General features: G+C 37.0%; 2 protein-coding genes across 2 annotated transcripts in view; one reads left to right on the forward strand and one right to left on the reverse strand.

Moving 5' to 3' along the window:
• The window catches only part of LOC134539686 (prohormone-1-like), a 344,120-nt gene that overhangs the window by 259,820 nt on the left and 57,183 nt on the right, over positions 1-27,117 (reverse strand). The gene's annotated exons all lie outside the window — the stretch shown is intronic.
• Positions 1-27,117, forward strand: part of LOC134539605 (uncharacterized) — a 44,032-nt gene that overhangs the window by 7,315 nt on the left and 9,600 nt on the right. Inside the window, exon 2 of the mRNA XM_063381780.1 lies at positions 26,061-26,180. Coding sequence (XP_063237850.1) covers positions 26,061-26,180 — 120 coding nt within the window. The remainder of the gene's footprint in view (positions 1-26,060; positions 26,181-27,117) is intronic.

The following is a 27,117-nucleotide window of genomic DNA, read 5'->3' on the forward strand; positions in this document are numbered from 1 at the left end:
TGTATATTTAATTTCACTCCTTCTTTGTGTCCTTACAAAATAGTGATAATTCAATATAAATGATTCATTTTAATTCATAAAAGTATGCAATCATTTCATAAATGTTTTGTTATGTCGTTATTTTCACGTTAAACTATCGTCCGTAAACCGACTTTACAGACAACCAATTTTTTTCGTTTTATCATTTATTTCCTAGTATTTTTATGAAGGCTCTTCCCGCCACGCAACTCCCTTACAGAATGTCGCCCGCGGGTTCTTTTGAAAGCGTATCCTCGCGGATTAGCTGTTATCGAGAGTCGCCTGTTGCGGTTCCCGCCGTTCGATCAAGCTTCCCTGTTCCTCTCCCTGGAGGGGAATAACTCACAGTTGAAATGAAGAAATGGGAAACTGACACCACTAAAAAAATATTCTACTACTCTCCGGCAAGACACACTTTTTCTGTAACATTGTCAGATTCCATTGTATATGTTGTAGTCGCGTATAAAATACATCATGTGTGTGTGTGTGTAAATGAAACAGAAATATTCATGCAAAATTACAGAATTTTTTTTACTATTGCACGTTTACGTGAAAAAAAAACTGTATCACTACAAAATAGTGTTCGCGGTAATACTGGTTTCGGATTCTAATTCGGTAAAATTTCCACTGTGTTGTCCCAGTACCTCTAATAGTTAAAAGTTTTTTTTTGTAAACCGTTCCCGGAACAGCTTGCCGGTATTTACAGCGCATATAAATAAGCATGGTGAAACCAAACTAAGTGTAGTTGTTGAATATTCTATTATCTTTTCTGTGGTTTAAACATATATCCTTGAAAGAAACATAAATTAAAATATTAAATTATGCGCCAATTTTCGTAATAAATACCTACTCATTATCTCGAAACACGTATTTCATAAATGCATAAATATCCATAGCCATGTATTATACAAATTTACAATACTTTTCATGTAGCATTTCGTAAATGTGCGGCTTTTTTTTCTGTGCATGCTAGAGTCCGTCTCGGAGCTTGTCTCAAATATCCCACTTCTCGAAAGTAGTACCAATGGTACCAATCTCCCAAAATATCAGTCGCAAAGCAAAACACGCTATTTGTTTAAGAACACTGCCAACCACTCAACAAAACAATAGTAAAACGATACGTAGATGTTTGTTACAACGTTTTGAGAAATGTCCAATTTCCGCCAAGTTAAAAGACGTTCTAAGGTTTCAGACACCCCCAAGTGCGTACCTAACCCTGATACATACCAGACATCACTGTGTTTGAAGTTATACTAGGGAGGAAAAAAATACTTCTGATAATCGGTCACATTACTTACATAGTTGAAACTATTTTAACTGGTCTAGCAGCAGAAACAAAACCGAATAACTACGTTCTTCCTGTAGAAAGATGGCTACAGCTTACTTCGAAGTGAATGTACCAGTGTGACAAGACTAATGTACAGCAAAAGATAATAACATTAAATCTAAGATTACTTTTTTTCCCCCATAATTAATGTTCGTACAACTGTGGGCTAAACTACCTATTTTATCTTTAGCTGTGACTGCAACATATATACTATTTTATCCTCTTATTATAGACTCATTAGTAGTACAATATGAGTAGTGTTTTTTTGGGCACGTTTTATTGACTACAATTATTTTATGATCCTTGGGTACTTTACATTTCTCGCTAAACAATCTAGACCTTAAATCTTGCATATTAGTCAAGTTTCTTTCTTTACCGTTTAGTGGAAAAACTGGGTCATTGCCTTCTTTTCACATTTGCAAGTACTTTTTAAAGGTAAATTACATTGTGTATTTCAATTTACAGCTAGCATGTTATGAGAAATAATTACATATGCTAAACAATAAAAAAGGACAGAAATATACCTCACAAAAACACATGAAATGTGGAACTCGAAAATCTTCGCGTGTTAACGTAACCATATCGGCGTCTTACGTTACGGAGCCGTTGTGTGACGCAAAAAACTATGCTTTCTATACTTCTTTTTTTTTGAAGTGACAACGTCTAATAAATCGATGAACGCCGGCTGCACGCACGAAAAAGCGTCGCGTTACGCTGTGTACCGTTACGCTCATTGTACGCTTGCGCCGCACCTATCTCCCTTCCACTCGATTGGAACAACCATAGATTTGACTTTTTCGAGGCACATTAAACTTGAAACACTCCCATTTGTTTCCTACTTTTCCTATCATATTCCTATCCTTAACAGAATAACACAGATTGGAAGAAGTTAAATAGCAAACACGTATAAAAGTTATAGTTGAAATAATCTCTTCGTTAAAGTAATAAACATGTTTGAATTAATGAGTGCAAATAAAAGTAAATTTATCAAATAAATTGTAGATTTCATTTCACTCCTTCTTTGTATCCATAAAAAATAGTGATAATTCAATAAAAATGATTCAATTTTATTCATAAAAGTATGCAATCATTTCATCGATGTTTTTTATGACGTTGTCACGTTAACATATCGTCCGTAAACCGACTTTACAGACAACCAATTTTTTCACACAGCTCGTGTTATTTACAACACCTGTCTCGTTTTTTCCGATTAATCGCTCCTGTTAATCGTCCCGGGATTACGTTAAGTCCTACTAAAAAAATTTTTTTTTCAAACGTCAGCTCACGGCGTTCGACGCGGTTCAAACGGTGTCGAGGCAACGAAACCGGTCTGATAAGAAACGAGGCAGTTTACGACAGCTGTGGAAATGAGGTTGTGCCTATAAATTTCAGTAAAGGCCCTGCTACACTGTCGAGCATTTTTCTCGAACTGAATATGACAATAGAGCTGGAGGGGTAGTATTGGCCGAGAAATGCTTCCAATGTTCTCCATAGAGTATTTTTGGGCACATAACCTCAAATATGTTTTAAATCATGTTACACTATCAAAGTTTATTATTTGGTCTTAGCTATCTCAATCATTTTTTTTTAATTTTTATCTCAACTTTGAAATTTTAAAAATGCATCACTGTGACTGGTGATGTATTTAAACTAATTAAGCTTTTTTTTATTTTTTAACATGTACAAATTTAATTGACAATTATGTTCGTCACATAATGAAATAAATGTTCAGTGATTGTTAAAAGTTATAGAAACATAATTTTCTTTTCACACATAACATTTTTTTTCGGCATACGAAATTCATATTAGCATTATTTTAGTTATTTCACTTTTATTACCTCTTCAATCGGCCATGCGTACTTCGCCATTTTAAAGAATCGTTGTGCTGGAAACGAATATTTTTTTTTTTTTTCGTTTTCGTTAGGCCCGATTTGCATATAATACCCTACATATATTAGAACCTGTCCTATATGCAAAATATTTGATACAAAACTCAAATAATCCAACTTTTCAAACAAACATGGCTACGCTAGGGATTTTTTGTTGGTGACGTCATAACCCTCCAAATTTATTCGACACAGCATATTGGAAGGTATTGGAAGAGAAAATTTGAAGGTGGTACAGGACCTTAACAGTAACTTTATCTCTCTCTCTTTCTCTCTCTCTCTCTCACTTTCTCTCTCTCTCTCTCCCTTTCTCTCTCTCTCTTTCCTCCCAACAGAAACACCCTCAAACAATAGTGGGCTTATTAGCGCTTCCGTCATCGGGGTGGCTAAGCCGCCAGGGGAATTAACCTACGTACATTTGGCAGCACTGCCATGGCTTCAAGAGGTTTGGAGAGGGGAAGGGGGGGAAGTGAAGGAGGGTTGGCCTGGGGATGAAGAGGGGTGAAAAGGAAAGAGGGCTGGCTGTGAAGCGAGGGGAGGAGGGGGCAACTACCTGTTGACATTAACTCAATTTCCCAGCACAAACCAGGAGGTTTGGTCGCCCTGAACTTTCGCGGTTCAACTGTCCCCCCCCCCCCTGCCCGTTCTACCCCACAGCTACATTAAGTTGTCTTTCCACTGTCTCTCTCCATTCGACGTAATCCTTTCCCAGTCTGACGGGAGTATTTGCGTCCAAACAGAATCAACGCGCCTAAAACGATTGCACTTAAAAAAAAAAAAAATCTTTGGTTTAATAGTCTCCCCTCCCACCCTCAAACAATTATGGCTGGGTGGTTTTGTCCTAGAAAAGATTTTTTTTTCTCTTTTTTTTTAAAAGTCTCTTCACCAATATTACACATCGGATACACGCAAACGAAAAACGCTGTCATCCATAGAATAAAATAAGCCACTGAAACATTCAGAGACATTTAATAAACTTGATTTCGGGAAATCATGAAAACGAGATATGGAACTCCTTTAAACTACTGCTAATCAGTGGAAAGTTGCTCCAAAACGCTACAATCTTAATTACATTAAATTATCTTTAAAAGCTTTTTTCTTCTGAAAATATATTTGATATGTTGTTACTTTCATATATTCATGTCAAGACTCGTCTTAGCCCTCAGATTTATTTGTATTGGTGTTTTGTACATTATCAAAGAAACAAAAATATTCTAAACAAGATGCTTATAAACAAACAATGATTATACCTACAAAAAATAAGACTTAGAGAAGTTATAACTCCTTGTTTTAAAACTTTATATAAATCAATCTTTGGTCCATAATTATCGTATATTCAGAACAGTTTGAGAAATCACAATGAAATAAAGACTAAATTAACCCTATGGTACTATCTAATCGGTGTTTGAAACTAAAGTTTTTTTTTCGGTTAAAACATTTTGAACCTATAAACAAAATTATTGAATTTGGTTTAGGTAACTAATTTGATAAATGTAAATTATTTAATGTGTAATAATTCAAAAACCACATGCAGACCTTTTCATTTTATTAATTTGTTTTGCTAGAGTGATTACTCTGGCTAATACTTGGACTGTGACTGTATGTGATTATACCGTAATTATTTTTTTTAATGCAACAGAGATAAAAATGTAAAATTACAGATAGTTTTAATTTTTTACATTTACATGAAAACAACTGTATCACTACAAAAGTGTTCGCAGTGATACTAGGTTCAGAATTTTTACCCGGGAATTTTTTCTTTGTGCTCTTTCAGTGCCACCAAAATTTAAATGTACCTATTTGTAAACCATTCCCTTAATAGTTTTCCAGTACAAACTGCGCACATTTATAAGCATAACAAAACAAAAAAAGTCAAATTATTGAATATCAGATTATCTTTTCCATGGTTTCAAAATATATATGTTTGAATAAAACATCAATTAAAATATAAAATTATGCACCAATTTTCGTACGTAATACTCATTATCTCCAAAAGATTATTTCATATGTGAAAAAAAATCACCATATTCGTATATCTTGGCAACCGGTTTCCAAAGGAATATTTTGTAAAAGTAAAGAATTTTTTTTTCTTCTGTGTTTGGAGTAACAAAGTCTTTTCCGGTGTTACATAATCAGTGCCTTCTCGGTTGATATTGTTGGTTTCCTTTTATTTCTACGGTATCTGTGACCAGAGCCCCCACATGGCCGGTGCTACCGTTGCTATGGCAACGGGGCCCGTGGGTCTAGGGGGCCTGCGAAGGAAAGAAAAAAAAGTTAAAACAAAAAAGTAGACAATTTTAAATAAATCATAGAAAACAATTAAACAGTAAGGCCTAAATTTAGTTACCGATGAAATATTACACCAGAGTAATACTATTCGGAATATGCTGTGCGTATACAGAACGTGTCTGAATCCACAACTGTGAGTAACAAAACCACCACCAATTGACGTGACACCATGTTGACGGTGCAGAACACTTACACTCATTTATTTGCCATTTTCAAAATCAATTTACGTTGACAATCGAAACACTGACTTAAAACTAGTTTTAATGTGTTTTAAAAATAATTGTGAAAAGGTTTTAAAAAAAACTAAAACAATGTACATAAAGGAAAAAACATTTTTTTTATCTGTGTTAGAAAAAAAAGGGAGGCATCATGACTTATAGCAACGGGGCCCACAGAATGATGTGGGGGGTCTGTCTGTGACTAAGCTTGTGGCTGTGGTGTTGCTGTTACGAGGAAGTGCCAAAAGCCAGGCACACCATCATCTCCACAGACCTAGCGTCAGCCAAGAAGCCAAGCAAAGCTACACACAAGCGTCTCTCTCTTCCCACGCCAGGCCTGAAGCCCGGAGGCCGTAGAAGCGAACGTGTGCGTGCGCGTATACGTTCTGGCGAGCGAAGGTCACCCTTATCTCTCCTCGGCTCACAGAGGCTGGTTACACGATTACGGCCCACCTTGAATGAGGCATTTTCCCCGGGAGCTCTTTCTTTCTTGCGTTCATTTCAAAAGGCACCGCCGTCGTATGCAAATGACAAACGTTTACTATTCGAGACAGTAGAACTATAAGTAATATTATGCATAGTTGTTGACTGAAACATAGTTGGCTACAACCGAGATGACAGAAAACCAGATTGACAAGTGCAAGCACATTAAAACCTTGCAAAAAATATATATATATAGATCTATATATATTTAGTGCGTTTTGAGGATAAATCTCCAACAAAGCAATTGAATAGTGCTGCTACAACCAACAAGTGTCTCTTAGATCTCTGTATGGTAGTCGTTTACCTAAAGAAATAGGCCACCAATTAGAATAATATTTTTAACATTTTATATACAAAATTTTTGTTCAACAGACAACTTTCTATACCTATATCAAATAAATTACACACTTTCATTAAAAGTATTTTTGATCAAATTTTATTTAATTTGTTTATTTAAGAAAAATCATGTTTTATAAAAATTATGAGATTCTTTATTTGGATACTAATGCTGGAAAATGTGGATTATTTTTTAAGACTATGAAATTGGTTCGAATGTCCTCCATTAAGATGTTTTATTTCAAAACGTATTTTTTAAATAAAACAAATTTATATGAATTATCTTCAAAACAGTGCCGCACTTTAAAATTAATTATAAATTTTTAAGAATCTTATTTTAAACACAGTATAAAGATAACCCTTTTTATATGTCCTAAATAGTGTAGAAATCAAAGATAATTTTAGTATTCTATAAAAAAAAGGGGGGGGTTGTCTGTAAAGTTGGTTTACGGACGATAGTTTTACGTGATAACGTCATAAGAAAACATTAATGAAAAATTGCTTCATTTTTAATGTTCAAATATTATTTACAGTTTTTGCAAATTTAATTTAAATAATTTGTTTAAATATAATCACGAACAATTAGTTATAGAAATAAACTAAAATCAAATCAATGTCAATAAATTGTTAACTTGAAATGACGAAATTGGACAAATAAATCAAATTTGTTAAATTGCTGCTTTTAAAAAGCCCGCCTTAACCTGTTTGATATTATAGAAGATTTTCTCGCACGGTGGTTGGCCGGTTCTTGCACGCTCGGATCAGGCGGAACGTGACAATGAGTCATGCTTTTTCGGGCTTGCAGCCTGCGTTCATCGATTTATAAGACGTTATCACGTCAAAAATTTACCTATATTAAATTGTCTAAATTAAATAAATCTTTAAAATAAATATATTTTATATCTTAACAGTTGAAAGCCATTAGCAACCAACTAATTTTCAGTACATTTCGTAATAAGAAATGTATATTTTAGAAGATATTAATAAGAAAAAGGCTAAGTTTAACAAGCGTAATGATAGGCGATCTCTTTTTGCATCTCTTTTTGCTCCATGCCAACTTCATTTTACTAACGAAGGGACATGACACTGTGTACCATTTCTTACAGGTGTAAAATCTCTGTTTAAAGAAACATTATTTGCCCATTTGTCCTTAAGCCGCAATTATTTTAGTACGATATTTAGTAAAAATAACTAATAACTTTTTTAAATTTCTAATAGCACATAAATATCTATGTAATCACATCAGGGAAAATATTATGGAGTGTATTTGTCTTTATTTTCACGTAAATATTCAACTAACGGACGCTATCCGTGTTGGTAAAGAAAAAAAAACATTCTTATGTGTGCAAATAGACGAGACTTGTGAAGTTATGGTCTCCGAGTTATGGTACGTTGATACAACATTCGACGTTGACTAAAATAATGTCAATCCTAATTACGTCGATAACGGTCAACGGACGTACAGGCATGTCGGTATACAATGTTCTTCTAATTTTTTTCGTTAACTTGATTGCGCGCTTTTTTTTATCGAAGACGGCATTGCAGTAGGGTAGGAGGGGGGAAGGGAAACCAGGATACTAGGTTAATTGGAAGCGGAAAATCTTGACAGCTCATGAATAAATACAATCAACAGCTAATCCGAGTCCGCGGTGCCTCCACGGCTCGGAAATTAACTGAAGCGATAGCGTGAAGCTCTTCCGTGAAACCGATACGATGAGTCACGGCGTAATTGATAGCCCTGCCCAGTAAGTTGCTAGAATAATTTTTGACGTGACAACGTCTAATAAATCTATGAACGCCGGCTGCACGCACGAAAAAGTGTCCCGTTGCGCACATTGTCCCGTTACGCTGTGTCCCGTTACGCTCATTGTACGCTTGCGCCGCATCTATCTCTCTTTCACTCGATTGGAACAACCGTCGATTTGACTTTTTCGAGGCACATTAAACTTGAAACACTCCCATTCGTTTCCTACTTTTCCTATCATCGTCCTATCCTTAACAGAATAACACAGATTGGAAGAAGTTAAATAGCAAACATGTATAAAAGTTATAGCTAAAATAATCTCTTCGTTAAAGTAATGAACATATTTGAATTAATGAGTGCAAATAAAAGTAAATTTATCAATTAAATTGTAGATTTCATTTCATTCCTTCTTTGTATCCATACAAAATAGTGATAATTCAATAAAAATGATTCAATTTTATTCATAAAAGTATGCAGTAATTTCATCAAAATTTTTGTTATGACTTTGTCACGTTAAACTATTGTCCGTAAACCGACTTTACAGACAACCAATTTTTTATTTAGAGTAAAAATCTACAAAAAAATAACGACTCTGATAATCTCACAGGTTATTGGGATACCAAACAGAACAATAACCATGAGACATAGCACGTACGGTAAATATCTACTTTATTTTAGTCGTACTTAGAAGCATAGTCGTTGTAGTAAATCCAGCCCATGTAAAACATATCTCTTCAACGGAGGGACAAAAAATTCTTGAGTGAGCTTTTAGAAAGTTTGATTTGATGCAATTTATGATCTACGTGAGTAATTTTTAATTTTTTAACTACGAGCCAGTCGATATGGTATAATAAATAAATCTTTTGGTCCCTCGCAAATAAATAATGTAGGAAAACCCTAACTATTTCTATTTGTTAATTTGAATCTATTTTTATAAAATAATTAACAAGATACAAGCAAACCCATGTCTGATTCTATCTATATCGATGTTTACAATATTCCGCAATGGTTAAATTTTGGCACTTATTTTGGAGTCTGTGTTGCTGTGTTTTGATCAAGGTATAAATTTAACAATTATCTGCTCACAATCGCAGCAAGATTATTACGTTTAACAGCAAATTATTACACTCTTAGTACGAAAGAGTAAAACAACTAGGCCTACTGGAAATACTGGAATTTCAATTTAAAAATTTTAAACAGTTACATTAATTTGTTTTTGCAGCAGTTTTAAACAGTATTTCAATGAAAATTCGCGGATTTGCAGTAGTTTTAAAGGTAAAAATTATATTTATTCGGTACCTCAGGACCAAACAATCTTAAGTTATTATTTGGTAACATTACAGGATAATGAAAAAAATTCTTCCAATGAAATGTTTTCATTCAACCTCTATATGATTGCGGTCGGTAGGAAAAAAATTATGATTAATTTTATTAACTTATAATTATTATCCAAAAGAGGGTGTTTTCAAACTAGGTAAACTCTTTAGAAAAAAATTTTAAGTGTATTAACTATTTTATGGTTGGACAGAAAATTAAATTTTAAGACATACTCTCCAATAAAACTAATAACGCCAAATTAGTATTTAGGCTATTTGCCTATGAGCCATAGAGTAAAGCTAAGGTTACTGGTTTAATTGGTATCGACTTTTCTCACATAGAGAGCGAAGCTCTATGAAGTTATTAAGGTGACGAAATTTTAATATATTTATAACATTTACGTATTCTGTTTGTAAAATAGTTCCTCGCGTGTTCAGTGTCCGACATTTTCCCGGGCGAGCTTCCAAACCTTATCTCGTTCGCCATCGAGCTCTTGGGGTGGAAAAGCGAATAGGAAAGAAAAAAAAACGAGGCGTTAAGGGGGTGGTGAATAACGAGGGCACGACGCCGTATCGTGTGACCTCTCGCAGCCAGTGTCTCGTCTCCCTTCGCCGGCACACGTCCAGGCCTTTCCACCTTGGCGCTGCTCTTTCGTCCCACGTCGAGATTCTCACAGTGTCCACGGACGGGTCGTTACCACAACGCCGAAATACCACAACGCCGAATGTCAAAATTGACCACACAAAACGCCGACAGCTAGAAAACTGCTGTGTACCACAACGCCGAAATAACAACTGAATGAATTTGTGTGTGTGTTTCTTAAATGTACCTTAACGCCGAAATACTAAAATCAAACCTAACTTAACCTAGCCTAGCGTAATATAACCTAACCTAACTTAACCTAGCCTATCATAACCTATCCTAGCCTAGCCTAACCTAACCTAACCTAGCCTAACCTAACCTAGTCTAACCTAACCTAGTCTAACCTAACCTAGTCTAACCTAACCTAGTCTAACCTAACCTAACCTTTGTGGCAGTCCTGCAATGACATTTTTCGGCGTTAGTGTATTTCGGCGTTGTGGTAATTCGGCGTTGTGGTACACAGCAGTTTTATAGCTGTCGGCGTTGTGGTCAATTTGGCATTTCGGCGTTGTGGTATTCCGGCGTTGTGGTGCGTCCCCTCCACGGACAAAACTATGGATCAGATTTTCTAACACACGGAGAAGTTATCAAACGCTTGAAGCATTTCTTCTAACGCATGTAGCATTTCTTCAAACGCATGAAGCAGTTATTATTATAACACATGGAGAAGTTAATCTAACGCATGGAGAAGTTTTTCTAATGCTTGTAACAGTTCTTCTAACTCTTGGAGCAGTTCTTCTAACGCACGGAGCAGTTCTTCTAACTCTTGGAGCAGTTCTTCTAACGCACGGAGCAGTTCTTCTAGCTCTTGGAGCAGTTCTTCTAACGCACGGAGCAGTTCTTCTAACTCTTGGAGCAGTTCTTCTAACGCACGGAACAGTTCTTCTAACGCTTGGAGCAGTTCTTCTAACGCACGGAGCAGTTCTACAGACGCTTGGAACAGTTCTGATGCTTGGAGCAGTTCAAGAAACCACGAGAATGCGCTTGGATACGCAGTGCAGAGCTGCGTGAATAAACAACCATTCTGTCGTAGTCAGAGCATGATTTACAAATCACTGAAAGAGGAACTATGAAATAGAATTTTATTTTAAATACCAAATGTATATATTTATCAAATTTTAAAGCAGAGGAATTTTGAAAAGGCAGATATGGGTTATAAGTACTAATGTTTTTTTAAAAAATTGGTTGTCTGTAAAGTCGGTTTACGGACAATAGTTTAACGTGACAACGTCATAACAAAACATTGATGAAATGATTGATCCAGAATCCAGAAGAAAAGGAAATATCATTTTCGGCCTGAGACTGAGCCGTAATAGGTTTTTGCAACCAAACCATTTAGGCATTAAAAATATTATATTCTTTGAGGAAGAATTTTTTTTTAATTTTTCTATCTTTTGCATTATAAAATCTACCTCTGCATAATTTATGAATAAAATTGAATCACTTTTATTGAATTATCACCATTTTGTATGGATACAAAGGAGTGAATTGACATGTGCAATTGAACTAATAAATTTACTTTTATTTGCATTCATTAATTCAAATATATTTATTACTTTTGAAATGTTGCGTGCGCCATATTTATTTTTACAAGTACAAAAAAAATTCGCAGCTGCCGGGTTTCGAACCGACATTCTTTAATTTAATAATTAGGTACGCTAACCACACGCCCACGAGGCCATGCTAAGGTAATGTAATTTCAGATGTTATATATATATATATATATATATAAAACTTTTGTTCACGGTAGGGGAATAATATTAACACGATTTTATAACAAATACGCATCCCAAATACACCAAACTTATTTATAATGTGTTACAATATTTTTTAAAACATTGTGCAAAAGATCCCGGTTGTAATTTGAATTATTATGTGTAACTGTAGAACACCATTGTTGGTTCAAAACGTATTTGAATTTTCAACATTACTTTTACATAACCGTACCGATTGTGCTGAAAATCGGTGGACGATCGTTAAATTACATAATATTAATAATTCAAACGACGAAAATATGATTGAAAAGTCAAATCGATGGTTGTTCCAATGAGTGTAAGAGAGATGCCACGCATGCGTACAATGAGCAAAGAGGACACATCCGTAGTGGGACATCCGTAGTGGGACACTTTTTCGTGCGTGCAGCCGGCGTTCATCGATTTATTAGACGTTGTCACGTCAAAATGTTAAGTATACGAGGGGTTCTTTTTCAGTAAGTACCGTTTTGAAATTCGGTCGCTGCAACGTTTGTATGTGAGTATTTAAAATGCCTCCATCGGTTGTGAATCCCGCTGACTGTGAAATACGCATTGTGATTCTTTTTCTTGGCGCTAAAGGCGTAAAAGCGGCTGAAGTTCATCACATCACTGAAGTGTCTATTGGTTCACGTATAAGTAAAGTTATAAGAAGCTAGAATGCTAGATGGATTGAATATGAATTGTGTTACATCGTTACACGAAATAATCTAATCTAACGTCACTTTCAACAAAAGAGTAAACTTTTCTACTCACATATGCCTGTATTATTTCTGTTTTTATTTATACAAAAATCACTTGACTACATTATCCAAAAATAGAAAATTATTAATCAATTCTCCCTTTGAACAGGACATAATGACAGCATAGTAAAATATAACCCTTTTATTGCCAAATATAATTATTTTACGTTTATTTTACAGTTGACCATGCATCACGTTCATCGCTAAAACCATCCAAGGTTTTTAAGACCAAATCGCCAAAAAAATATATTTAGATTAACATTCATTTACAAAACCAATTTGTTGAACAAATCTGCATCTATAAAAATTCTGGATTTAATTTTAAAGTTCCTATCCTATTATGGATTTTATTCTCTTAGTGCTGTCCACTTTTTTTTGTTTGTGGTTGATCATTGGTGTGTATTGCTAGGGCCATATACTTTTCGCGAAGAAATCTGAACGGTCATTAGGCTGCAATAAGGTATGTCCACGCCAGTCTCCAAGAGAAGCAATTGCTTTACTTGGACAGGCCATTCAGGAAGCGTTTGCTTCCATATGGAATGACTGTGATTTGTGCAGCAACCTACAGATAAGTGTACCTGAAAGAAACTTTAAACAATCACGAAACACAGACGATGCTACAGTGTTTTAACTCTCAGCTAGTCTCGAATATTTTTGCGAGAAATACACGCCCTTTATGTATTGGTTTTCCTACTGTGTACGGAAAAGACTTAGTACAAATGTCAATACGTGAATTACACTTGTAATTTTTAAACTGTAAATGGAACTGAAATATTCATGTAAAATTAAATACAATTGTACATTTGCACGAAAACAACCGCATCACTATAAAATAGTGTTCATAGAAACACTGGGTTCAAATTATTGCCCAGGCAATTTATGCTGTGTGTTGTCCCAGTACCTCCAATTGTTGTAAAAGCACCTATTATGAGACCTTTCCTAATATGAGACCCTACACTTTCTCAGCCGGGAGCTCCTCAACTCTAGCGGACAATACACTAACTCGGTGTAGGGAACGTTTTCTTGCGTGTGTATTGTTTTCATTAGCGAGCGAATGTGCAGACAAGCGTGGTTACCGATTTTGTGTTTTACGAGCTATCGAGTTTTCCACCGAGATAACAGAAACGGCTTACATATAAATCAAGGTAAGGTTACTTGTTATAACATTCATACATGCTGATTGCTATATAGATGAGTGGTTATGTGCATGCTAGTGAGATTGTGTTTCGTGCACTTTTTGTATCTGCAACACAAAGACTTTTGTTGCGTATTGATGGCTCCTATTATGAGACCTACAGAGTACCCTTTTATGGGATACTATCTCATATTAGGAACCGGGTCTCATATTAAGAGCTTCCTGCTAAATAAAGTGTTATGCATTTAAACATGAGAGTATCATTTAACTATCGCCTTGTTACAACACAATGATGATTTATTATGTTATAATGTAATTAAATTGCTTCATATCTAATGTATAGCAATATAATTCTCGTTATTAACAAACTGTAATGACATATTTCATAAGTAATGCTGGACTTAGGATATTAATTCATAGGCATAGATTAACAGTTTTCTTTGCTTAAAATGACATTGAATTGAACTTTATTATTACCTTTCATATTAATGTTTTGCTTTTAGAGGGATCCTAGCCGAAATCCGAAAAGGAAGAAATGGACAAGGAGCAGATGATCCTAGCTGTCAAAGCTGTACAAACAGGTACTATGGGTTACAAGTCAGCAGCGAAACATTTTGGGGTACCAAAAAGCACAGTGGAAAGGTATATGAAAAATACTGAATTTCGTACTGATGATTTGGTAAATGTGCCATTAGGAAGAAGGCCTACATTAATCTGTAAACTAGAAAATGAACTCGTACCGTACTGCACTGAGATGGATAAAAGGTTTTATGGGTTGAGGAAATGTGATATTAAAAGGATAGCCTTCCAACTAGCCATTGCTAATGGTATCAAACACCCATTCTCAGAAAAAATAAATCAGCTGGTAAGAAGTGAATGGGGTCTTTCTTAAAGCGTCATCCACAGTTGTCATTAAGAGTTCCCCAAGGCATTTCTCACGCCAGAGTAAAATGTTTCAGTCCTGAAAATGTGAAAACATTTTTTGAGCTCTATGTAACTGAATTTGACAAAATTAAAGGCCGTCCTCACAGGTTGTACAATGTTGACGAGACTGGGGTAAGTGTGGTACAGCACAGAGCTGAGAAGGTAATATCCCTGAAAGGAAAACGAGAAGTAGCTGCACTGACATCAGCTGAGAGAGGGTCACTCATAACAGTCGTTACTTGCATGAATGCAGTTGGTTCTTTTGTCCCTCCATTGATAGTGTGGCCAAGGAATAATATGAAAATAGAACTCATGGATGGGGCACCAGCTGGTTATATTTGGGGATGCCACCCTTCTGGATGGATTCAGGGGGATTTGTTCACAAAGTGGTTTGATCATTTTTTGAATATACAAAGCCACCACTTGAAGACACTGTTCTTGTTCTCGATGGCCACTACTCACACACCAGAAATGTTAATGTGATACGATTGGCTAGAGAGAACCACGTATCAATCTTTTGTATCCCTCCTCACAGTTCACACAAAATGCAGCCACTGGATGTAGGCTTCATGAAACCACTGAAAACCTATTATGCCTCAGAAATACAGGCTTCTTTAAGAAACAACCCTTACCGTATTGTAACACCACTCTTGGTTGCAAAGTTGTTCAGTGCAGCATATCAACGAGCTGCAACAATGGAAATAGCAGTCAATGCATTCCGCTAAGCAGGATTTTACCCATTCAACAGTGATGGGTTTCGTGATTGTGACTTTGTAATTCACAGTTGTCACGAAATTCCTGATAGATATGTTCATACCAGTGCAACTATCATCGCCACTTCGAATGACACATAAACTGGTGCAGGACCATCTAATTCTCACCCTGTTCTGCCTATGGATCGCCCACATTTTTTTGGCACAGGGCCTTCTGATGCTAGTCCTGCTCAAACAATGGACATCACACCTATCTCTCCTAAAGACATTAAGCCACTTCCTAGTCTTTCAGCAAATTTATAAAGCCGAAGATGTGGCAAAGCATCTGTAATAACCTCATCGCCTTACAAATCCGATCTCCTGAAGAGTTTGGAAAGAGCTACAACAGCAAAAAATAAAAAAAGAAGCTGCAGGGAAATGTCATAAAACCCTGACAAAAACCTTCTGCCAACACACAAAAGTCAAGATCACGATGTTGTACAAGAAGATTAATGGAACAATCCAGCAGCGACGAGTCGGATGATGATTTCGACATCTTATCAGATAGCTCTGGTGAAGAAGACAACTATGCTGAATGCCTCTTCTGTGGATGCATATTTTCAGATGACAAACATGGCGAACAGTGGATACAGTGTACTGTCTGCTGTCGTTGGGCTCATGAACATTGTGGTGCCACTGACAGTCACTTTGTGTGTCCTCATTGCCAAAAGAGGATAAAGAAATAATGTGTCCCATATTAGGAAACTTTTTTTTTCCTTTGGAAAAGTGCAGTGTCATCCGTTTTTTGCAGAGGACATACATTTATTATTTTTAAACAATATGTATGTATTGCATTTTATAGTTAAACATATCAAGTAATTTATCATACGTTAAATGTTAATTTATGTTCACTTAATAAAAATATATGAATTTTATTTAAAAGGGGTCCCATAATGGGTGCCTTTACCTTAAAGTTATTTGCAAAACCGTTCCCTGAATAGCTTTACAGCATAAACTGCTCACATTAACAAGCATAACAAAACAAATCGTGCGCTAATTTTCGTAGAAAATACTTAGTAATATCTCGAACAAAAAAACGTATTTTCAAGAGTGAAAAAAAATAACCATGTGTTTTTACAGAGTTACAATATATTTCTTGTGGTATTAAAAACTATTTCTAGGCAACTGGTTTTCAAAAGAACTTTTTTGACGTGACAACGTCTAATAAATCGATGAAGACCGGCTGCACGCACGAAAAAGTGTCCCGTTACGCACATTGTCCCGTTACGCTGTGTCCCGTTACGGTTATTGTACGCTTGCGCCGCATCTATCTCCCTTCCACTCGATTGGAACAACCATCGATTTGATTTTTTCGAGGCACATTAAACTTGAAACACTCCCATTCGTTTCCTACTTTTTCTATCATCGTCCTATTCTTAACAGAATAACACAGATTGGAAGAAGTTAAAAAGCAAACATGTATAAAAGTTATAATTAAAATAATTTCTTCGTTAAAGTAATAAACATATTTGAATTAATGAGTGCAAATAAAAAATAAATTCATCAATTAAATATTAGATTTAATTTCACTCCTTCTTTGTATCCATAAAAAAAATAGTGATAATTCAATAAAAATGATTCAATTTTATTCATAAAAGTATGCAATCGTTTCATAAATGTTTTGTTTTGAAGTTGTCACGTTAAACTGTCGTTCGTAAACCGACTTTACAGACAACAAATTTTTGTTTGTTTGTAAAAGTACAGAAAAATTTCCCCCCCTGTTTATGAGCACTAGCACGACGTGCTCTCAGTAGCTGATTGAGTTACGACGCAAAGTGGTTTGACCTGGGCTTCCCACGCACTCAAACTGGCCACCTCTCCGGAGGCATCTCTCCCACGCTGCACAGCAACGAAAATTGGGCTCTCACTAACTGTTTAATGTGTTCGGCACGTGTACGACGACGGGAGACAAATTTGCGTAGTGGTTGCCACCGCTAGCTTCCGGGAACACTCGGAAAACACAAGCTGTAGCTTGCCGGGAAGCCTTCATTTCACAGACGAGAGAGCCACACCCGAAGTTCCCCGAAGTTCGTGCTCGCTTTTTTTTTTCCGTACCACAACAGGTGTATTTATTTGGGATGTAGCTTACCCATACGTCATACGCCGTTCTATCTCATTGTATAAACCGGTGTGGCATTAAATTTTGCGGTCGATTAGGATAGGTTAGCTACATTATAAATACTTAAAAACATTGTGGATGGTTGGTTATATTAGGTAAGTATAGCTACATTAAAAAATACTGTAAAATCATTTTATGGTTGCTTAGCAAATAACTTTTTAATATGTAGCTATCCAGCGCTAGGAAACCGTTTACATGATTTCACAGTATCTTTAATGTAGCTATCCTAACCAAATAAACCGTCCACAATGTTTTAAAGTATTTATAATGTAGCTTACCTAACCTAATTGACCACTATTTATCATTTGTCCAGAATAAACATTCAGGGACACACGACAAACGAAAAATATGGTGGTGTACAAATAAATACCGTTGCCTTGTTTTTGGTCTTTCCTTTTATCAACACCGCCATATTTATTTACAATGAACCAAAAAAAAACTGAAGATGCACTGTCGGGCGTTTGGCTCTCTCGTCTGTGAAAAGAAGGCTTCCCTAGCTTGCCTCACTTTCAGATTTCAGCACAGAGCAAAATGGCGCCTACTGTTGCGAGATCGATACCACCGCCTGTCAACGTTAGAAATCTACCATCTGTGTGCCATCGTTAGTGAAAATAACATTTAATATTTTGACGTGAATACGTCTTTAAAATTGCTTTCATAGTGGGAAGAAATTCAATAAACGAATTACATAACCAAATCGGGGGATACAGTTTGGTGTTGCAGCTACATATCTATCATCTCCATCCAACATTTAATTCCACCACTGGATAGCTAAAAGATCAAAGAATTCGTTACGCTAAGTGAGGACTGTGACGCTTCGCACGCGTAGGGAAGGGGAAGCGCCGCCATTTTGAGGTCCTTTTGCTGCGTTTCGAGATTTCCATTTAGTATGACTTTTGAACCTGAGAAGCTACCACGTTCGTTTGGGTTTCAATCGTCGGCTCTCGCCAAAATCTATCGATTGCATATATAAAACATTAGTGTAAAATAGTTACAGTCAATATATATGGCGTTAAAATAAAAAAAATAGCGTATTTTATATTTGGTATAGAAAATATTACCTGTTACGTACACGTATTCACGTACGACACACGGCCGTGTCCATGATACAGACTCACACCATATTTATTTTGTTACGTGCCAGCGACCTCACAGCTCTGACAACGCGCACATGGGTAGAGACCTGCAAAATTCGCGGATTAATTCGGTGATAGGCTAGAATTAAAACACATATACCTCTTAGATAATTTTGCTATTGGCTTACGGTTCATCTGGACGAATCTCAACCAAAGAAGGATCGAATCACAGAGAAACCAGCTGAGACGACTGACAAGTCGTCAGCCAATGAACATGCGTTATTTGCCCGAGTGTACAGGGGTATGTGCAGTCCATCCTGAAGGCCATCGAAACCGCGAATTTTGCAGGTCTCTAGCCATGGGGCATGGCTACTAATGTCAATAGCTCATGCGACTACTCCCCATGTCGAGCCGAGAGAACATACCAGTCATGCATGACGAGGAATAACCGTCTTAACAGACTGTCCCAAGATCCAGGTGGTCCCCACGCCTGAAGTGCAGTATTTGGCTTTTATTTTCCAAACCTTTTAGAGCGAGCACACTCCGGGCGACTCCTTAGCTCTCAGTTTACGACATTTGGTTGGAGTTTTTCGCGAATGCGACGGAAGCAAAGGAACAAAAAAAAATATTTTGTAACAACCACGGTGCATTTTATCGGGTGGATGGCGCGATCCAAAGTTCACAAAGACAAAAAGAAAAAATTGGTTGTCTGTAAAGTCGGTTTACGGACGATAGTTTAACGTGACAACGTCATAACAAAACATTGATGAAATTATTGCATACTTTTATGAATAAAATTGAATCATTTTTTATTGAATTATCACTATTTTGTATGGATACAAAGAAGAAGTGAAATGAAATCTATAATTCAATTGATAAATTTACTTTTATTTGCACTCAATCAATTCAAATATGTTTATTACTTTAACCAACAGATTATTTTAACTATAACTCTTATACATGTTTGCTATTTAACTTTTTTCAATCTGTGTTAGTCTGTTAAGGATAGGACGATGATAGGAAGAGTAGGAAATGAATGGGAGTGTTTCAAGTTTAATGTGCCTCGAAAAAGTCAAATCGATGGTTGTTCCAATCGAGTGGAAGAGAGATAGATGAGGCGCAAGCGTACAATGAGCGTAACGGGACAATGTGCGTAACGGGACCCTTTTTCGTGCGTGCAGCCGGCGTTCATGGATTTATTAGACGTAGTCATGTCAAAAATTAATTATTAACTGTTTAATGAATTTTCAACAAGGTGGGCAGTTTTTCTATAGAATTCCTCGTCGAAAATAAGTTATAAGGATGGGCTTTAGTATTTTTTCAAGTCTTTTTTCTCTTTTATTTCGATCTGCTAATCAAATGATTCAATAGTCGACGTAGCTGATCCGGCAACGAATTCTAGCGGCAGGTGCGTTAAATACGTGTGATTCGCGTCCAGAAATGTATTTGAGAACACAGTTTGTCACGCTCGGCATTATTTTAAAAAAATTCTTTGTTAAATTTCGTGTCCGAGTTTCTTGTTTTAAGTGTTCTTGCAACATGACAACACATGGGTTTGCTCGTTGCCGTGGTTATATGTTACACATCAATGGCAACCACTGAATGACTCGCTCACTTCTGAAAGAAAAAAAAATTCAATGATAAAACCCAAAAATTATTTCACAGGAGAAACTATTTGTGGCAATCGGAAAGTATCAGCAAGACATTCCATTAAATTATGCGCAATTCTCAAACAAAGCGCAAAATTTAAATAGTAAATGATATTTTAAAATTTTTGAATTCAACCGTCAACACCAAGATGGCGTATTTAAGTTAGGTCTCATTAAAAGTTATTATTAGATATTATCAGATGATTCTTGATTAATTACAACAATAAAATGTACCTCCTAAATTTTAATTCCTTTTCCTTTACAAAATACACTATTTCGACACGTAATATTTTTTAATTTATATTTTATAGCTATGTATTGCACTTTTGTGATCTATGGCGTATATCTGGCAACAGAGCACACCACAACAAGGAAAGAGCTAATGGTAGAAATCGTGCATTCGAAATTGAGAGTAAATGCCTATTTAACTACACACCGCAAACTACACTAAGAGTGAGACACGCTATAGTTTTCAGCGATATTTATAGGAAACATTCCCGTCAAAACACTTCCGCAAAATCCATTTTTCATTGTCAAGGTTTTTTTAAGGAGCATTGAAAACTGAAATAATTATTTTAGTATTTTATTTTATCATAAGCATTCCAATTTCTGTAAGACTCGTTTCGTAACTATTTTAATAAACGATACAGTATAAATTTTTGTTGTTAAAAAAAATCTCTGTGCATTGTCTTGGAAGTCAATAAATCACAATTTCAGAGAATAACTTACGTGCAGACACAATTCCTAACCCTTAATACATGTTCTTAGGTTTATCATAAGTTTTATTTAATTTCACTATTTAACACAAATAACTACGTTCAAAGAAAAAAAAATTATTGTGCTAGTGATCACGTAGCTTCTTCCTTTGTTAATCTCCACGTCTTCCGGTTGATCACCTTGTAGTAAATCGCAATATGCTTGTTTGTAAGCAGTATTCCAGTTCACCTGCCTAGGGCACGAGAAGCCTAAGATGTCCATCAAGTTCTGTCCCTGACCGAACACGCCCGAATATTCACCTTCGGCCAACCTCGGGATTTGTTTTATTTTTGCGCAGGAAAAATGAATTCAAATATTAAAAGTGGTCGGTTATGTTAGCTACATTAAAACACTTTAAAACATAATGGACGGTTAGTTAGGCTAGTATAGCTACATTAAAATAAACAGATAAATATAAATATATACCTATAAATAAACCCGAGGTTGGCCGAAGGTGAATATTCGGGCGTGTTCGGGCAGGGACAGAACTTGATGGACATCTTAGGCTTCCCCTAGGGCACACATACGGTGTGCAGAGCTTCAGTAGAGACCACACTACTCGAAAACTACTCAAGACATTGCAGTGGTGTCTGTTTTCGAAAAGCTCAGGGTGGATGAGTAGTTTCTGTTTCGGGATTTTTTTTTTAAACTGTGTTTTAAAATGTGTTGTAAATTGCTCAAAGCGCGTGTTTTCAGAATTATAATTAGACATGAAACACCAGGTAAAGATTCTCGGAATAACTCAATGGACTCGCGTTATGCTTTTATCTACGTTTCACTGCCACATAATGTTGTGGTTAGGCACCACTAAAATCTCACAGTTTCCCTATGCACGACGAGAGGACAATTGAATAGATTCACATCTCATCTTGATTCATCGACACTCCCCCAGGCAGATAATCCCATTTGGGCACACGAGAGGACAATTCCACGCCAGTCCACAGCCTTCAGCTTAGAGGCGACACCGCGCTAGGAACACACGTGAGAGTCGCCCTTACCATTTCGCCTCGCCAACATGAAATACACCCCTCAAACTAGGCGGATCACTTAACGTGGCTTTGTGTCCTTGAAAAATTGCAACCAAGCTCTGACGTCAAAGTTCTTCTGTTCCAATTCGCCCTATACACCTCTGGATGTGCCCTTACAGCCAAGGGTAAGACTAATTTTCCTTTTCTCGATCCCTGTGTCGTGTTTCGGTGCTCGAGTGATTGAGTGGTTCGAGTTCACAAGTAAAAGCGCAGTTTCTTAAAAAGGCCCAAAGAGACCGAAAGAAGTGACGGGCTAAAGAGGAAACGGACGTTGTTATGCGTTACCGTTTCCTGAAAACCTCGCTATTAGCTGAGGTTTTCGTGGAAAATTCTTTCTTCTCCATTCAGTAGCCTCGACGTTCTTCCTTGTTTCCGTTATTTGCGTTTCCCTCGATCTGCTTCCACATCCTGTTCACGAACGGCAAATTTATTTTACTAGAACGCATGACGGTTTTTATTCATAATTGTATAGTTCATAGCTTTAAACAGCTGCCAAATGTCCGTAGTACTATATTGTAGGAAACAGTTATTTATAATTTTTTTTTAAACTACGTGATAAACAATCACAACATCTCAGTGTTAACTTCCTCGTCATTTCGCTAAGAGTTATTCACATGGGTGCTGCTTGGTTTCGCTTCATGTAGACTTATTAATTATTAGTATAATGCTAACTCGTGGCTTTTTTTTTCATTGTTTGACGTGTGGAGTGCGGTACAGTTCAGCGTGTTCAACTTACCGCCCGCGTCCTAGGGAATGTTAGCGTGGCTGATATCATCGGTAGCTACAAGGAGAAGTGATATTTCGAAACATTAGCTGGTGAAGCAGAGAGTGGCTGTCGAACAGCAGGGTACTATGTGCTGTCGCGAGAGATACAGCCAGATACATTTTGTTTTCTTGTACCTCGTTTCTGAATTTAAAATGCCGCTAAATTTTCCACTTCCGTACCTAGGCCTTTTATTTCTTCTTTTTTTTATTATTGTCTGGTTTCATCACCTCATAATCTTGCGTACAAAGAAAGCGAAACAGTGACTCGTAGCAAATCACACTTGGAGCTACTGTCCCTTCGACATTTCTTCGCTGGCGTCCACTTACACTTTTACAAGCAAAAAATTAATCCAACTGATAGTCATTTAGCTCATATCTGATCCTTGGTTTAAACCCCGGGTGAGGGGGCGTCCATAAATTAAGTGTGGCGTTTAAGGGGGGGGGGAGTTTTCGAGTCAAATCTCACCCAATCTCACGAGGTGGAGAAGGGGGGAGGGGGCGGGCTGTCTCGGCAAATATCACGGTTTTTATTCCGCAAGAAAACTGATAAATCAGTTAAAATAAGTAAAACATGTTCCTCCACTAAAATATGGCTAAATCCGACACAATAATATTTATCGCGGTTATGCGAACTCCACAAAGTCACTCTTGAGACTATACATGAGTCCCCGTGGACTGAATAAGAATGAATATTCTTTTACGAATTTTAGTAGTTCCTATTTAAGCATTTTACTGTTTGATTTTCCCACTGTGATTCTAGACTACGTTCTGTCTTAAATAAAAATAATTAAGCAAATTATGATTTTTTAAATGAATCTAACGCAGTCAGGCACAGATTAACGTCTTTTCACTAAATAAACGAATTTGAAAACTCTCACGTTTGATAAGGGGGAGAGGGAGTTGAACCAAATATCACGAATTCATTACGTATATCTTCCTGACCCCTCTTCATCACCTCTTGGTTCGTCTTCATGTCTTCGTTTTCGGTCTTCGTGGCATTCTTCATCTCTTCTTGGCATTTCTTCATTTCACTCTTAATTTCATTTTTTATCCCTTCTTGGGAATTCTTCATCTCTTCTTGGCCATTCTCTATTTCATCTTGGCAATACTTCATTTCGCTCTTCATATCTTCTTCGCTATCATCAATTTTATTCTTCATTTCTTCTTGCCATTCTTCATTTCCTTTTCGTTACTCTCAATTTGATTATTCTTCATCTTGATCCTTCTTTATTTCCTCTATGAGCTAACTTAAACGTCTACCAAAAACTAACAAAAATTTTAATACTACAATCAAAATTAACTACAGCTCCTAAACTAACTCAATTCTCGAATAACTAAATTTGTAATTTAAAAATTTTTAGTTAATAAAACTGTAGGTACACTAAATCTATTATTACAGCTACCCCACTTCTGACACCAAAATATTACGACCTATGTGGGGAGAACTGGGTTCGTAAGGGTTAGCCCAATTAAGTTTTCCAATTAACTTTTATTACAATTTATTAATTACTAGTATTTACAATACTAATAAATAATTGTACTTAAAAATGTCCGATACCAATCACTGGCACTTAAAAATGTTTATTCTCAAGTCACTCAATGTCTGTCAAGTTCCACAGTTTACACTCCTCACTGGAGCTAGGCTCGATGGTGGTTCGCCCCTTGCCCCTTACCTCGCGCCTGTCCACACACACAGTCTCGTGCCACTCAGTCGCACTCTCTCGATCCCGTCGCTTCGCTTCGCGCCACTCTCTAGGGTGTCTCGCACCCTCTTCGCCGAAGTCGCACTTCCCTTCACTCGCGGAACTCTCTGAACTCTCGGAACTCCCGCGGAGGCCGGCGTCGCTGCTTAAGTACCTGTGGCGCTCTTCTCGAACTGACGAGAGCGGCAGTGACGTGTCACGACATTCCGGGCCGACCCGACGCCCGAAAAGTCCAGAAAGATGGCGCTCATTCACGCCACTCCACGCCGCGGCCCGCGGAATTACCAAGGCCGCTCAGCGGTAGATAACAGCGCCGAGGAAGGACTGTGCGCGGGGAGCGGCGGGGTTAGGCGGTAGCCACGACCCTTATAATCCGAAAAGGCGCGCTTGGCATGTCTTACGTCAGTGGACGGCACGTGACACGGCGCGTGACACCAGTGGCCGTGCAGGGCCGCCAGCCAGCTCCGAACCTGGCATCGCAGTCTGGTCTCTCGCGCTCGTTACAATATCGTGTGTCCATAAAATAATGTCCCAGTTTCAAGTTTATATTATAGCAGTTTAATTTAGACTATTTACAACAAATCATAAATCAAATTGAACCTAGTTTCTCCTAAAAAAAATGTTCCATGTGCGAAACTTTAAAAACATGCAGCAACTGTAATCGGTATGTAAGTATGTGTAAACATGATCTCAAAACCTTCCACGTGGTCGTCGATCAACATCCTGTACAGACACTTATGGTCGTCCCGTGCTTTTCCCTTTACAAACACATCCGGTTGTCTCGAATCGCTTGTACCTTCGGTCGGCGGATGTTTTTGCCACATGAGGGATCACGATTAAACTTTAAACCGAAATCACAGATTCACTCTTAGCAAATTGCAGAACACGAAATGATTTACGCTCAGAAGGCGCTGCAAGCGAGAGAAACAACAAAGCAGTGCTCGCTCAGGCGCTTGACTATAACTGTTAGAGTCACTCTTTAATTGTAACCTTTGAACAACACACTACAACACTGACAGTTGACACTGTTAAAATTTATGTCTTGGACATTCTTTCACGGATAACCTGTTTTTTTCTTGGCAAAAAAGTTTCCAAAGAATTAATATTTTTGTAAAATTTACTATTGGGACATCCTTTCACGGATAACCTGTTTTTAACATTGGCAAAAGGTTTCCAAAGAATTAATATTTTTGTAAAATTTACAACTGGGATATCCTTTAACGGACAATCTGTTTTTTTTTCTTGGCGACAGGTTTCCAAAGAATTTTTATTTATTTTTTTTTGTAAAATTTATAACTGGGACATTCTTTCACGGACATCCTGTTTTTCTTAGCAACAGGTTTCCAAAGAAATCTTTTTTTTTTGTTAAATTTTCATAAATGTTTTGTTCTGTGCGCAGGTGGTGGTGCCCAAGAGAACCGCCATGTTGCTGGACAAGATCATAGTGGCGCTGCAGAAGGCCGTGGACGAGGACAGCGCCTCGGAGATCTCCGAGCGCCCGGACTTGCCCGACAGCACGGTGAGCGCAACATGAACACACCTGAACCACGGCCACACACATTCCCCCGTTAAAAAAAAAAACATCTTAGCTCTCGGCATCGCGGTATTTGGTTGGAGTATAATCTCGTGGATGCGACGGAAGACGAGGGAACGGAAAATGTGTAACAACCACGGTGGCTGCTATATCCATGGCGGTTTGTCGCGAACCAAAGTGTTCACAAAGACAAAGGTAGACTTTATAGTATTAACTCTTTAATGAATTTTTAAAAAAAGTGGGAATATTTTATTAAAATACGTTTTCGAATATCAGGTCCAAAACCGGGGTTTAGTATTTTTTTTCGTGTCTTTTACGATTTTTATCGGAGGTGTTTCATTTGAATATTTCACCGGGTGTGGTTCTCGTCCATAAATTTATTTGAAAACACAATTTTTCGTATATTTATCACACTAGGCATTATTTATAATATAAACAATGTTAAATTTCCGGGTCCAAGTTTCGTATTATAAGTGTATTTGCAACATGAGAACACATGAATTTGCGCTGTCACCGAGGTTAGATGTTACACATCTCTGGCAAGTTATGAAAGACTCACTCACAATTTTTTTTTGAAAGAAAACACATTCGGTGTTAGGTCTAGTTTATAAACTACGCACGAACGCAAGATGCAAAATGTTCAGCAACAATTTTTCAGAGTACCAGTGTTTATAAACTACGCAAGGCGCAATAACGCAACGCACAAGTATATTCAAATTAAAATGCTCTTGCGTTTTGTCTTGCGTTTCCGTCGGCTATATTGGAAGAGATATGTACCGAACACGCAGACGTTTTGTCCATAAAAGCCTAATACGTAACTTTTTACTTCTCAACTTTACACACAACGAAAGTAAATAACATTTTTTAATGTAATTATTAACAATATCTTTTGTTTTCAAGATAAATATGAATTGTCAATTTA

This window comes from Bacillus rossius, chromosome 15 (assembly GCF_032445375.1).
Source record: "Bacillus rossius redtenbacheri isolate Brsri chromosome 15, Brsri_v3, whole genome shotgun sequence".
NCBI lineage: Eukaryota > Metazoa > Arthropoda > Insecta > Phasmatodea > Bacillidae > Bacillus > Bacillus rossius.